Here is a 13756-nt window from a genome sequence, read left to right on the forward strand (position 1 = left end):
TTTCCACTCCCGCCAGATGAAGTTTTATATAATACTCTATAAAACAGGTCATAAAGTGCAATTAGCCTCAATGAGGTTGGTAAAGACCTAAAACTCCACAGATTTGGTCAGCCCCTGCCCCTCCTTCATATCCCATCCACTAAAGGCTCTTAGGGTGCTTCCCAGGCAGCATGAAGCACGCCAGGAAAATCATCACTTTATGGAATCTTTAAAGATGCCACAATGCATGGAAGAATCAGAGGTTCAAATGCGGTAAAATTATTTCAGAAAATCTCTTTACAGCAACATCAATAACACATTACAGAAGTTGTTTTTTCTCAATTTACTCAAACGTATATAATATAAAACTTTTCACAGCTGCATTTCAGGAAAACTGCCCTTTCAAGTAGTGGCTACAATACATGATATTAGGAAGAATCACTGGTAATTCCTCCTATAATAGATGTCAGTAGAGTACAAGATATCAAACACACGTCAACAGTGAAATGGATCAAGATTATTTTTTATTGCACATTTGCTTACAAGTTTGTTGCTTTGGGCGGAGCTAAAAAGCTCAAGTGTTGTTAATTTCAGCCATATTTCATCAACCTAATTACAGCAGTGATTTGCCTGTATGTTCCCCGAGGCTTATTATTTCCCAGAAACATTAACCTTTGCAATTTGTCTAGGCGCCAGAGCAGATTTAACATTTGTTGTTTTAAAATTTTAACCACTCAAAAACAACCCAAACAGCACACTGTAAAGAAAACAATGTTTCTGTCTGTTCATATAATCCAGGCTCAGAAAATCTGATTATGTAACATTGCAAAGGTAACTATAAGCCAAACTTCTTCCACACTATTCAATTCTTATATGTATAATTAAGCATTTATTTTAGAAAATTTTAACACCTTTAGGAACTGATTCTTTCACAATTAGGCTTTTTATAAGGTCTCCTCTCCCTATGAAAAAACAATCCCCACAATGACTCCTAATTTTATCTTAGACTAAGCTGCTCAGAATAGTTTTATTTCCTTTCCACAATACTCCACAGATTAATGTAAAATGGAGAATGTGGTGTTCAAACTGAAATAATATGGCATTCAAACAGCTCAAGCTTTAAAAATCAGGCTAGAACCCAAAGCCTGATGAAAAAAAGACACAAGAAAGGAGACATAAAACTACTATAGCAAACAGAAAATTTTGACCATTAACAGATCAGAAGTAATGGCTGATGCTCCTACTTGAAGCCCATCAATGTCACACTAAAAAAAAAAAAAATTTGGCAAAACTCTTCTAAATTATTTATCCCAAATGAAAGTTACTTTTAATCCATCACTCTTATATTTTACACTTCAATCACTCATTTTTTCCTTTTAAGACTATTCATAAGAAATAGTTCTACTTAAGCTAATAAGTTTTTCCTCTCACATTTTTACATAAAAGTTACTAAAATCACAATTCTGAAGAATTTCTTTTTTAATCATACAAACATTATATACTTAAAATTCAGTAAAGAAATTATATCCTTTCATATTCTATCCAGAATGATCAGTTACTAAATTTGTATGAACTCTTTTTCCACAGCATTTACTTATAACAATCACAATTTATGAAACTTGTCTCAACTCCATGGTGAACTAGCATCCATGCTTATTCCACATAGGTACTGCCAGTGGTCCCTGTGGTGTCCTTTCAACAATGACAAACTCATCAGGGTTGCCAAATGCTTCATAGAAAACCAACAAATCCTGTATTGCACGCTCCTCAATCTGAAAGGAGGAAGAGAAGAAAACTTGGTTTACTCTTTGAATTACCACTTTCTATGCCTGCAATACAGTGCAATAGGTATCCTGCAAGGAGAAGGGCTGAGGCCTGAGCTAGAATAATCTGATACCCACCTTTCCTTGATTTTAATCTTGAGCAGAAGGAAAAAGAAACTGAAGATAGCTGATGGAATCCACTCGTTGCAATCTCTCATCCTGTGAGGTACTCCCTGTTATTGTACGGGTTGTCTAGCTCTTCGAGCTCTTTAGGACAACGATGAGTCTTGTCAGTTTCCTGAACCTGGCTCTCTGGTTTTCAGCTAAGTCTATGGAATCTTAGTGTCTCTCAAATAAGTTCTGTTCTCCTTAAGTTAGCCTGGCTGGGTGTCTGTGGCTTACAACCTACGAACTCTGACTGATACAGAAGCCAGGTGGAGAGCTAGGTAAGGCCAGTTCTCTACTGGTCAGTTTCAAGAACTAAAATAGTCCAAAGCATCACCAGTGCTAAAAATATCAGCTTTACATAATTTAATTCTAAATGTATTATCCTGAATACCTTCAATGAATACTTGCTGAATGCTTCAGTTTTTACATTGCATTTATATTTTAATGTGCTAAACAATGCACCTCTGCAAAGCAAATAGAATTTTCTTAAGACCTAAGAATGAAATACAGTATCTAGTTCTTACCCTGAATTAAACCCCAAAAGGTATGTTACTTACTTGAATCAAAGCCAAGGGTTTCTCTCGGCTTCTGATAAGAGCTGCTTCCTGCTGTAACTCCTCTTCTACGATAGATGCAAAAGTGACTGGCGCTGCCACAGAAGGAGCGGTCAGTGAAGAAGACAGCCAGGGACTGAGAGAACAGGAATAAAGAGCTTTCAGTCATCTTGCCAAATTTTTGCACATAAAATCTCCCCTGAAATAGTCTTTACCAGTGTGGCACTGTCTCCTTGTGACCTGTAACATAAGGGGACCTGGAAGCTTCTACATTCAAACTTAACGGAATGACAAGGTGACAAAGAAAACAAGGAGAATTGATGTTTTATTTGAATCAGTGCTGTAAGGTTTGGAAGCACCAAAAAGTGGTATAGGGCAAAGCAATATAACTGAAAGATGACTCAGATTGTAGAGCAGAGTATTCAGATAATATATTTCTATTTGATACTGCTCTCAGTTCTTAGTGTGCTCTCCCAGTGCCACACCAAGCCTAGCTTTGAGGTCCCAAAGCTGATCGCTTCACCTTACTTGGGACTGTCCGGAAGCGGCACATCTGAAACGCGGTTGCCTTCTCGTCCCGGGGAACCATGAGCAGAACACCTGCAAAACAAACGCCGACACTGGAGGTTGACACTTTCGGTAACACGAGTCGAGCTCCTTACTGACAGAAACACGGGGGAGGAACTGCAAGGCTCTGACTGGAGACCGATTAATTCATGAAGTCAGGCTTACCTTTGAAATTGTAAATAAAACAACAAAAATCTCTAGATGATTATAAAATTCTGTGTATAAAATACCATGGGGGAAGATCTTACAAGGTCTGTTCTTCAGAAACAGAGTCGCAGATGTAGAAAACAAACTTCATGGTGAGCAGGGGAAATGGGTGGGCGAGGGACAACCTGGGAGACTGGGACTGATATCTACACTACTGTATGTAAGACAGATAACCAAGCAGGACTTACTGTGTAGCCCGAGGAGCTTTACTCAATACTTTGTAATGACCTATATGGGAAAAGAATCTAAAAGAGTGGGTATATGTGCAACTGCTTCACTTTGCTGTATACCTGGACTAACACAACACTAAATCAACTACACTCCCCAAAACAGGTCTGCTTCTAATGACATTCATATAGCCAATTTATTATAAAAACCAAACATTAGGAAATAGCTCTATGAAGAATGTCTTACATTAATAACATTTTATGAATAAAAGTGACAGATTAGCACGAAGCTTCAAAACATATAAAAACATGATAGCAGCCAGTCTGTGAGTGACTATAATAGATAGTATAAATACTGTGAGCAACAAAAATACAGAAAATGCTTTGATACCCCAGAGATTATAGACAGGACAGAAATTTGTTTTATTCAAGTACAGATGGCATGCAATGTTAATTACTGCTTACTGCTGTTCAGCAAACTGATTCAGTTATACGTATCTATACATTTCGTTTTTTAAAAGCATTGTTTTCCATCATGGTTTTTCATAGGACACTGAATAGTTTTCTGTACTATACAGCAGGCCCTTGCTATCCATTTCATACGTAATAGCTTACACCTGCCAACCCCAGCCTCCCACACCATCCTTCCCCCACCCCTCTTCTCCTCGGGAACCACAAGTTTGTTCTCTATGTCTGAGAGTCTGTTTCTGTTTCGTGGATAGGTTTGTTTGTGTCACAGTTTAGATTCCACATATAAATGACACCATACGATATTTCTCCTCTGTCTGATCTACTTTATGATAGTCTCTGGGTCCATCCATGTTGCTGCAGATGGCACTATTTCCTTCTTTTTTATGGCCGGGTAGAACTCGGTTGCATCGATGTACCTCATCTTCTTTACCCTTTCCCCTGTGATGGACATTTAGGTTGCTTCCATGTCTCGGCTATTGTGAATAGTGCTGCTAGGAGCATAGGGGCGGCATGTATTTTTTTGAATTACAGTTTTGTTCAGATATATGCCCAGGAGTGGGGTTGCTGTGGTAATTCTACTTTCAGTTTACTGAGGAACCTCGATACAGTGGCCACACCAACTTACACTCCCACCAAAAGTGTAGGAGGATTTCCTTTATTCCACACCCTCTCCAGCATTTGTTGTGTGTAGGCCTTTTAACGATGCCCATTCTGGCTGGTATGAGGCGGCACCTCATTATAGTTTTTACTTGTAGTTCTCTAATGATCAGCAGTACTGAGCATCCTTCTGTGTGCCTACTGGCCATCTGTATGTCTTGCCCATTTTTATCTTGTTGAGTTTTATGAGTTATTTACATATTTTGGAAATTAAGCCCTTGTCAGTTGCATAGTTTGCAAATATTTTCTCCCATTTCATTGGTGATCTTTTCACTTTGTTTATGGTTTCCTTTGCTGTGCACGAGGTTTATTTTTGTTTTTATTTCTACTGCTTTGGGAGACTGACCTAAGAAAACACTGGTATGTTTATGTCAGAGAATGTCTTGCCTAAGTTCTCTTCTAGGAGCTTTATGGCATAATATCTTATATTCAAGTCTTTAAGTCATTTTGAGTTTATTTTTGTGTATTTTTGTATATGGTGAGAGGGTGTGTTCTAACTTCACTGATTCACATGTGGCTGATAGAACAGAAATTTAAAACACACTAAGAACTCACAAACTAGATGAGGAACCAAGATATAAAATGACATAACAGAGAAGAATTTAAGAAAACAAACTTAAAGGTCTACTGACTGTAAAGACTAAAACAACCAAATAGATTTGGTCATCTGAGAAGGCCTCACAGAGAAGACAATAAAAAGAGTATAGAATGAGGGAGGTAAGAAACATTCCTGTAAGGAGAAAAATGAACAAAGGAACTCTGAGAGAGCCCTAGTTGTGGAATTTTATGCTTAGAAAGATACCTAGAAATTACTTAGATTAATCGATTGCCCTCTTTCAGCAATAAGCACATTTAGGTCTAGATGGGCTTTACAACAGGAAGCCAAACAGAGCAAGAATAAATGGGGCCTAAAATACTGACTTTCTGATTCATTTATGCACATTTATTGGGTATATGTCAGTACTATGGTACTGAAAATCAGGTTATAACCCAGTTCTCTTCACTCTGGTAAAACATTTTTTTAAAGGTATTTAAGTAATGATAAAGCAATGTGAGAGTAGATAATTGATATTTATATCAATATGTACCAAGTACTATGGATTCACGGGAGAAATTACATAATATGGAGAAGGGTATATACACTACTGGCTTCACTAAGGAAATGACGTTAAAGCTGAGGAGAGTGGCACCGAAACGGGGCTTGATTATACAAATACAGGGAACAGTTCAAGACTGTTGGCTTAAGTAAAGATAGGTTGTTCTCTTCAATGAACTGATTGACTGGGTTAAGAGATTAAGAGGGAAATAAAGTTAAAATGAAACAGGAAGGTCAGAGTACAAATGCACTAAGAATTAAAATGTTTAAACCTGATGTGTGTGTGGGCAAACAAATTTACTGAGTCTATTTTCATATACATTATCTCACTTAATCTTTCTAATACTCTGAAGAAAGCACCTATTGTTCCTATTACATTGATTAGGAAACTATTAAAAATACTCAAAGAATATTTAATAATTTGCCTGATTAGCAAGCTGGGTAAATGGTAAAGACAGAACTCAAATCCAGGATTTTTCACTCAAAATACAGAGTATTTTCCATACACTGTAGCACAGTCCATTAAAAGGATCTTCTAATTCTTTAAGGACTGGTTGAAATATCACCTTTTCTCTCTGTGAACAGAACTGAATATAAGGACTAAAGTATCTTGTATAGGTCTTGTTAAAGCCAAGCAATCAGAACTTACTTAACCTTATATAATTTATAAAGTACTATCATGTGAATTACCTGATATAATCCTTGTAACAAACCCATATGATAGGCATTACTGTTCTCATTTCAGAAAGGTTCACAGTGGACTGCTGTAAGAATTATACCCAACTCAAATCTGTTTTGTAAGATGTTAGAATTGTTTTCATTAATGATTTTCCAATGGATAATGTCATTAGTTATAAATTTACTCAAACATCTTTATCAAAATTTCATCTTAGAATGAAGTAAAATTGCTAAATAGAGCTATGACTGAACAAATACAAAGAAGAGTAAAAGCTTTCCAATAATAAATAACCGCATTATTAAGCCTCAGGTATTTGTAGCATAGAAGCAGACATCCCAACAGATAATCTTATAAAATTTAGCCTTCTGGAAATAAAAGCAACATAAAAGGGCTGGCTAAAATCTTTCAAAGATTTTTGTTCAAAGTGAAGAACATTAATCTTGCCAAATTTAGACTTCAAGAGAAAAACTTACTTTTTGCTCACATGGTTGACAATTATTAAAAATAACTTTGTATTATCACAATTACAAAGATTTTATATAAAATTAGAGCTGATATAATGATTTTATCTCACATGTAGTTTTCCTTACTAAGTAGAAATGCAAGATCACATTTTCTGCCTAGAAGCACATAAGGGGGTATTTAAGTGAAAGGAAAATGAAGAAAACACATTAAAATGAAAATGAACACGGAAGTAACAATAAACAAACAAAAAGTGCATAAACTTCTCTTTTCACATCAGTAAGTAACTTTGCCATTCTTTTATTAGCTCCCTAGCCTGGGGGTGGGGGATGATCACATTTTCTACAATTAAGACAAGAATGTATCATTTGTGGAATGTCCTGAGATGAGCCCTCCATCCCTGCCACTGAGTTCCTAAAGTACTCCTCTCTTCTTGTGCTAATTCCCACTGTTTCCTCTGTTTTATACTGCCCTTTCCCCTCTCTTCTTTTGAAAATCCCATAGATATATGGCCGTTTGATCATTATGTTACATTAATATAAATAATCATTTAAATATATAGCCATAAATATAATGATCAAAAGTTAACTGAGATCAAAAGTTCAATTTGAGATTGAACAGGAAAAGTGTTTATGAACTACTGTTCAAACTTTTCCTCTTCAACGAAGTTTTTCTGGACAGCTCTAGCCCATGGTGATTTTCCCTTCTCTGAACCACTCATACAGCATATAGTCATATATTGCTGTGTGACTTCTTTAACACTGTTATATTACACTGTATTTTTGTTCTGTCAGTTAACTTCCATGTATGCATATTTAGACTTACCAGCCAGATTTCAAACATATTTCAGGCTGGGTCTGTGTATGATATTTTTATATATACACCCAAGAGATGCCAGCAAAATACATATATCAAGTGTCCCATAATCTGGTGAATTAATAAATATTCTACTTTATTTGTTATATTTTATTATTTCCTTAAATACAGCTCTCTTATAGTAACATATTTTCTATGATGAAATTAAAAATGAAATCAAAGCTGTTTTCTTTCTCAGTGACCAGAAGACAAAATACTATTTAAAACATTAACTTCCACTTGCCAAACACCCAAGCTATGGATAGCAAGATACTATCTCATACACTCCTCTAACTAAAATGTCTAAAGCACTATAACATCACACACCACTTTTCACAATTAATAGCCTGATGTTATAGCACACCCTAGCGATCAACTATGAAACCACACATCCTTAATATTTTAAAAGATAAACAGAGAAAATTAGAAAATGTTTAAAATACATTCAATACTTAAAATGTAAAAATGTTACAAAACAATCTTAACATTCACACCTTGACATTTATACATCCAAGGCAAACAATATAGCTCATTACATTAAAAACAAATACTACCTGAAATAAGAGCTATAGTTTTGTTTCATTTATTCTTCCCCTCATTCACCAGATGCTCACTGTAGGAAACATTCTAATCAGTGACAAGCAAAGGTCAGTCTTCCTTGCTCTCACTGAACATACAGCTGAACACAGACATTAAAAAAGACTGGTATTTGAAAACACTGGGCTTCCCTGGTAGCTCATAAAGAATCCGCCTGCCAATACAGGAAACATAAGAGACACAGTTCCATCCCTGGCTCAGGAAGATCCCCTGGAAGAGGAAATGACAACCCACTCCAATATTCTTGCCTGGGAAATCCCATGGACACAGGAGCCTGGTGGGCTACAATCCATGGAGTCACAAAAGAATCGGACACGACTTAGTGACTAAACAACAATTCAAAAACAGTTAACAAAGAATCACACCAACAGTAAGTTTACAACAGTTCCCATGTCATCCATAGGAATACACTCCTAGTGCCCTAGTGGATGCCTGAAACTGCGGGTGGTACTGAACTTCATGCACACTATTGTTTTTCCCTATACATACATACCTATGGTGAAGTTTAATTTCTGCATTAGGCAAAGTAAGAAACTTACAACAATAAAAAAACAATTATATAACAATATAATGTAATAAAAATTATGTGAATGTGGTCTCTGGCTCTTTCAAAATATCTTATAGAAACATAATGCCTTTTACTTCTATGTTCTAAAGTATGATAGCAAAACTAGCATAAATTTTTCCTTCTTCATAATTTCATGGGTAGAAGATTCATTTATAACATAATCTTAGCACCCTAAAGATACAATTAGTTTTTTCCCCCTCTCATTAGCTTGAGAACTTTCCACTTTTTTTTTTTTCTTTCAGTTGAAGCTTTCATTTAAATGGCTTCTCTTTGGCATATTTGCATTGTCAACATCACTACTCCTGTGCTTTGGGGCTGTTATTAAGTAAAGATTACTTGAACATAAGCATCGTGAAACCCTAACAACTGATCTGATAACTGAGATGGCTACTGAATGACTAACGGGCAGGGTACACTGCACAAAGGGACAATTCATGTCCTAGGTAAAATGGTAAAATGGATCAGGTAAAACGGTCAGGATGGAGAGAGATTTCATCACACTACTCAGAACAGTGCAGAATTTAAAACTAAAAATATTGTTTATTTCTGAAATTTTCCATTTAATATTTTCACACTACAGCTCACAGCAAGTAACCAAAACCATGTAAAGGAAAACCACAGACAAGGGGATACTACTCAAACTGTGGTAAATGTGATAAGTGAGAAGAGCTATGAAGGCATGTAACAGGAAACTGACCCAGTAAGAGAAGTCAGGCTTCTTCAAAGAATTTGACTGAACAGAGACTGGAAGAAGCAAGTCAACAAGTCAAAAGGCAGTTAAGTGGGAAGTAGTAACTGGCATTTGAGAAACTACAAGGTCAAGGCTAAAATACAGAGATCATGTTAAAAGCTAAAGAGGTTGACAGGAGCTAGACTGTATCAAGCCTTGAAGGCCATATAAGAGTTCTAGCTTTTATCCTACGAGGTAAGATTTGCATTTAAAAATACATAAACACTAGCCAAATATGCTATAGAGCAGGATAAAAGGCTATGGCAAGACTTGTTAGCAGTCTTACTCCGACGGCCCAGGTAGAAGATTAAAGTAGTCTAAATGGGGGTGGCGGCAGTGGAGATAGTTTAATACACAAATGGGTATAACAGTGAAGAGACATAACTGGCATTGTCCTGACAGACCGGATACTGCTGGGAAGATGGCCATGTAAAGCCTGCGAATGACATTTGCTGAGGAAACCAGGAATAGACTGGGTTTGTGTTTTGCCTGTATTTTTGCTTTTACGAGAAGGCTATGGTTTGTGACATAAGAGTTTAAGGTATTTCTGAACATTCAAATAGGATGGCAGCATCAGAGAAGGCAGATGGAGACCTAAGTCTGAAGCGCAGATGACAGATGCGGACAATGTGAGTCTTTCATGTGTAGCTGATAACTGAGCAGTGAAACTCACAAAACAACACAGAACATAAGCGAAATGAGAAGACAACCTATACGTGAGCTTCAAGGATGATGAGTCATATAAGAAGCCCACGGTGCTGGCAATACGGAGGCTACTTCTGAATTTAGCCTGAATGGTTTCAGTTTAGTTGTGGGATTGGAAGCCAAAATAAAAAGAAGTGGGCAATGACAGCTCTTTTGAGAAATCTGGCTGTGAAGGAAGCAGGGAATTGGGAACAACAGGACAATTCTAGAAGAAAGTGAGGAGGCTGAGTGAGGGATTGACTTCCCTCACCGACCCCCACCCCCTGCCACTCCACATGTGAGACACCTGTGCATATTCAAAACCAAATGGGAAGAATCTACTTAAAAGGAAAACACTGAACATCCATTAGAAAAAGAGAGACAGTTAATAATTTAAGCCTTCATTAGTGGAACTGGGTTAAGATACAAGTACAGGTATAAATCGAACCTGCGTCTCTTATGTCTCCCGCACTAGCAGGCAGATTCTTTACCGCTGAGCCACCAGGGAAGCCCATAATGGCTTATTTAGAAGATCCCGACTGAAATAAACGGGCTTCCCTGGTGGCTCAGCGGTGAAGAATCTGCCTGCCAATGCAAGAGACGTGGACTCAATCCCTGGGTCGGGAAGATCCTCTGGAGGAGAGCATGGCAACCCATTCCAGTATTCTTGCCTGAAGAATCCCATGGACAGAGAAGCCTGGCAGACTACATACAGTCCATGGGGTTACAAGAGTTGCGAGACAGCAAAAGAGACACAGATGTATAGAACAGTCTTTTGGACTCTGTGGGAAAGGGAGAGGGTGGGATTATTTGGGAGAATGGCATTGAAACATGTATAATATCATATATGAAATGAATTGCCAGTCCAGGTTGGATACAGGATGCTTGGGGCTGGTGCACTGGGATGACCCAGAGGGATGGTACGGGGAGGGAGGTGGGAGGGGGGGTTCAGGATGGGGAACACGTGTATACCTGTGGTGGATTCATGTTGATGTATGGCAAAACCAATACAATACTGTAAAGCAATTAACCTCCAATTAAAATAAATTTATATTAAAAAAAATAAAAGCAGTTAGCCATAAAAAAAAAAAAAAGAGTCAGACATGCTTTAGGAACCGAACAACAGTGAAAATAAATACTATACAATTAAAACATGAGAAATAAATCCAGTATCGAGGCTGATAAACCTCCTCTTCATAATGTGTTGTCACTTTTGTGTAAGGTTGGTCTTCTCTTCTGTATGAGCAGGGACTATGTTAATTTTGTTCACCATACTAATCTACTATAATGTCTAATATACATCAGCTAATATTTGTTAATATTAAGACATCTTACATCGCACCCAATTTGTATTTATGAGCCTATCACAATAGCTTTAATATTCTCCCTTAATCATAGGTAAACATTATATAAAAAGGTGTATCTAGTTTACACATTAGAGTTCGATTTAAGATTTTTGTTTTAAAATAACATTACACTGCCAAAAATATTTGAAAAGTCAGAGACAGATCACAACTTCTTTAGATCCTTTCTAATCTGATTTTCTGTACTATAAGTGAAAGACTCAAAAACTACAGTCATAAATATACATATCTGTAACAAGAAAGCTAGTTACAAAAACAACGAAACTATGTTTAAACAGTTCATCTAAACCTGCACTTTGCAGTGCTGTTAGAAGACTCTGACACTCCTCAGGAGCTGCTCACAGGACAGGGAAGGTGACAGTAAAGTAGTATGGTTCTAGACTCCTCTCTTCACTCCAGCAGAGAAGTGTATATTACCTGTTTGATATGTTATAATTGGACGAAAGATCTGATTTTTAAAAAGTAGAGGGGGTGGGGATCTGACAGTGAAAAACTGCTTAATCATTATGACAAACAAAATTATTAATCTGGTCACAACTAATATTTTTAATTACATTTTTATTTTGTCTAAAACATTCTAGGGAGTATAATATATAGGAGATGTCATATTAGCAGAAATACGGGAAAAAAGAAAACTCCATTTAGTCAACCTACTTGAAATCGTTTTTCCTTCCAACTTTGACCTATCTAATGCCCCAAGAATGTTTGTTCCCTTTTGAACAATAATTAGAAGAGAATTTAATCACGGTGGGGAAACTTTTTAAAAATACCACTTTTAATCTATGTTTAGGTTTTCATGTAGGCATTTATAATATGAAACATCTTTTCAAAATACATTGGACTTTGACAACCAGCATCACAAACAGCTAGAGAAAAAGATGGAGATGCCTAAACAGGCTGAAAACCCTTGGATGCGTCTCGAAGTGTGTGCTGAGTGACAGAGACTTTCTAAAAAGCATGTGCTGAATGATTCCACTAATATAATAAAACAACAGAATATAAAAGTTAGTCCATAATGACAGAATCAGGTTAGAGCTGCAAGAAGACAGGATGGGGAAGGACTGTAAAGGGGCATGGAGAAACTTCTGAGAATGGTGGTTAATAGTCACCAACCCGAAGAGCTGGTGATAATGGTTTCATGAAGGTATATATATGCCAAACTGCAAATTGTATACTTTAAATATATATAGTTTACTGTAAGCCAACTGTCAAAATATATCTTAAAAATAAACACATTAATTTTGAATGTAAAAAGAATGTATAAAAAGCTGCCTCAAATTTTTAAAGATTATTTCAGAACAGAGAACCACTATAAGAATATTTCAAGGTAGGAAAATTTATTACCTTACAACTTTTGGAGACTGGGAACTTTCAATCCCTTTAAAACAAACTTTTTTGACATGATCTCCTGAGCTCTGGCCAATAACAGATTTCTTTTCTTCTACTGAGAAATCCCGGAATGACTTGGATGAAACTGAATGTTGAGAGGATGCCCTGTAGAAAGACAACAAAGTTCATGGAAAAATACTCATTTTTCTTAAAAGGCTGTTGCTGGAAGTGACAAAGGGACAATGAAGTGAATATATACCAAAAATTTTAGTGATATAATTATAGTTTTCAAAGTGATGTTGGATTTTTGCTGTCAATTACAGACTAATCAAAACTGTGATAAGAAAAAACAATCAATGGGGATCATGGGTGATAGCCCAGATATTGAAATTAGCAATGCTTTTAAAAACAGCATTATAACTATGCCTCAGGTAACAACAAAAAATATGGTTAGAATAAATAAGTAAGCTCAGCAGAGGAAAAGTATCTATGAAAAAGAAGAAAGCAGAAATTCAAAGACTTTAATATTCAACAACAAAAGTTACTGGAGGAGTGAAACAGCAAGACTGGAAAAGTCTAAAGTTGAAGATAAATGTTTTCAATCTTTTCTTCTGATTAAAACAGTTTTACTGATTTAAGTCAGCCATGGTGACTTATGGTAATATTAAATGTAACTGGACACCCAGAAGGATAGGAGATAGGGCAGATAAAAATATCTAAAGAAACGATGGCCATCTCCAAGTCCGATAAAATCCATAATGTGAAAGACTCAAGAATTTTAGCCAACCCCAAAGAAGAAAAACGTAAAAAAGAACATACTTATACACATAGCAGGCAAACTGCTAAAAACCAGAGAGCA

The 13756-nt window shown here is 36.5% G+C and overlaps 1 protein-coding gene across 4 annotated transcripts in view; it reads right to left on the minus strand.

Annotated features, from left to right (window-relative positions):
• Nucleotides 1-486: 486 nt before the first annotated feature.
• Nucleotides 487-13756, minus strand: part of IBTK (inhibitor of Bruton tyrosine kinase) — a 100814-nt gene continuing 87544 nt past the window's right edge. For 2 of the 4 annotated variants that reach the window (XR_011258754.1, XR_011258753.1), the window contains exons 26-29: nt 12913-13062; nt 2988-3064; nt 2468-2600; nt 487-1751 (exon numbers count right to left, since the gene is read on the minus strand). Coding sequence is in view for 2 of the 4 variants with exons in the window: in XM_069598966.1 (XP_069455067.1) it covers nt 1620-1751; nt 2468-2600; nt 2993-3064; nt 12913-13062 (487 nt within the window). In the remaining 2 variants the exon portion in view is untranslated. The remainder of the gene's footprint in view (nt 1752-2467; nt 2601-2987; nt 3065-12912; nt 13063-13756) is intronic. The other 2 variants (XM_069598966.1, XM_069598965.1) reach the window with 1 other exon arrangement.

This window comes from Ovis canadensis, chromosome 8 (assembly GCF_042477335.2).
Source record: "Ovis canadensis isolate MfBH-ARS-UI-01 breed Bighorn chromosome 8, ARS-UI_OviCan_v2, whole genome shotgun sequence".
NCBI classification, from domain to species: Eukaryota; Metazoa; Chordata; class Mammalia; order Artiodactyla; family Bovidae; genus Ovis; species Ovis canadensis.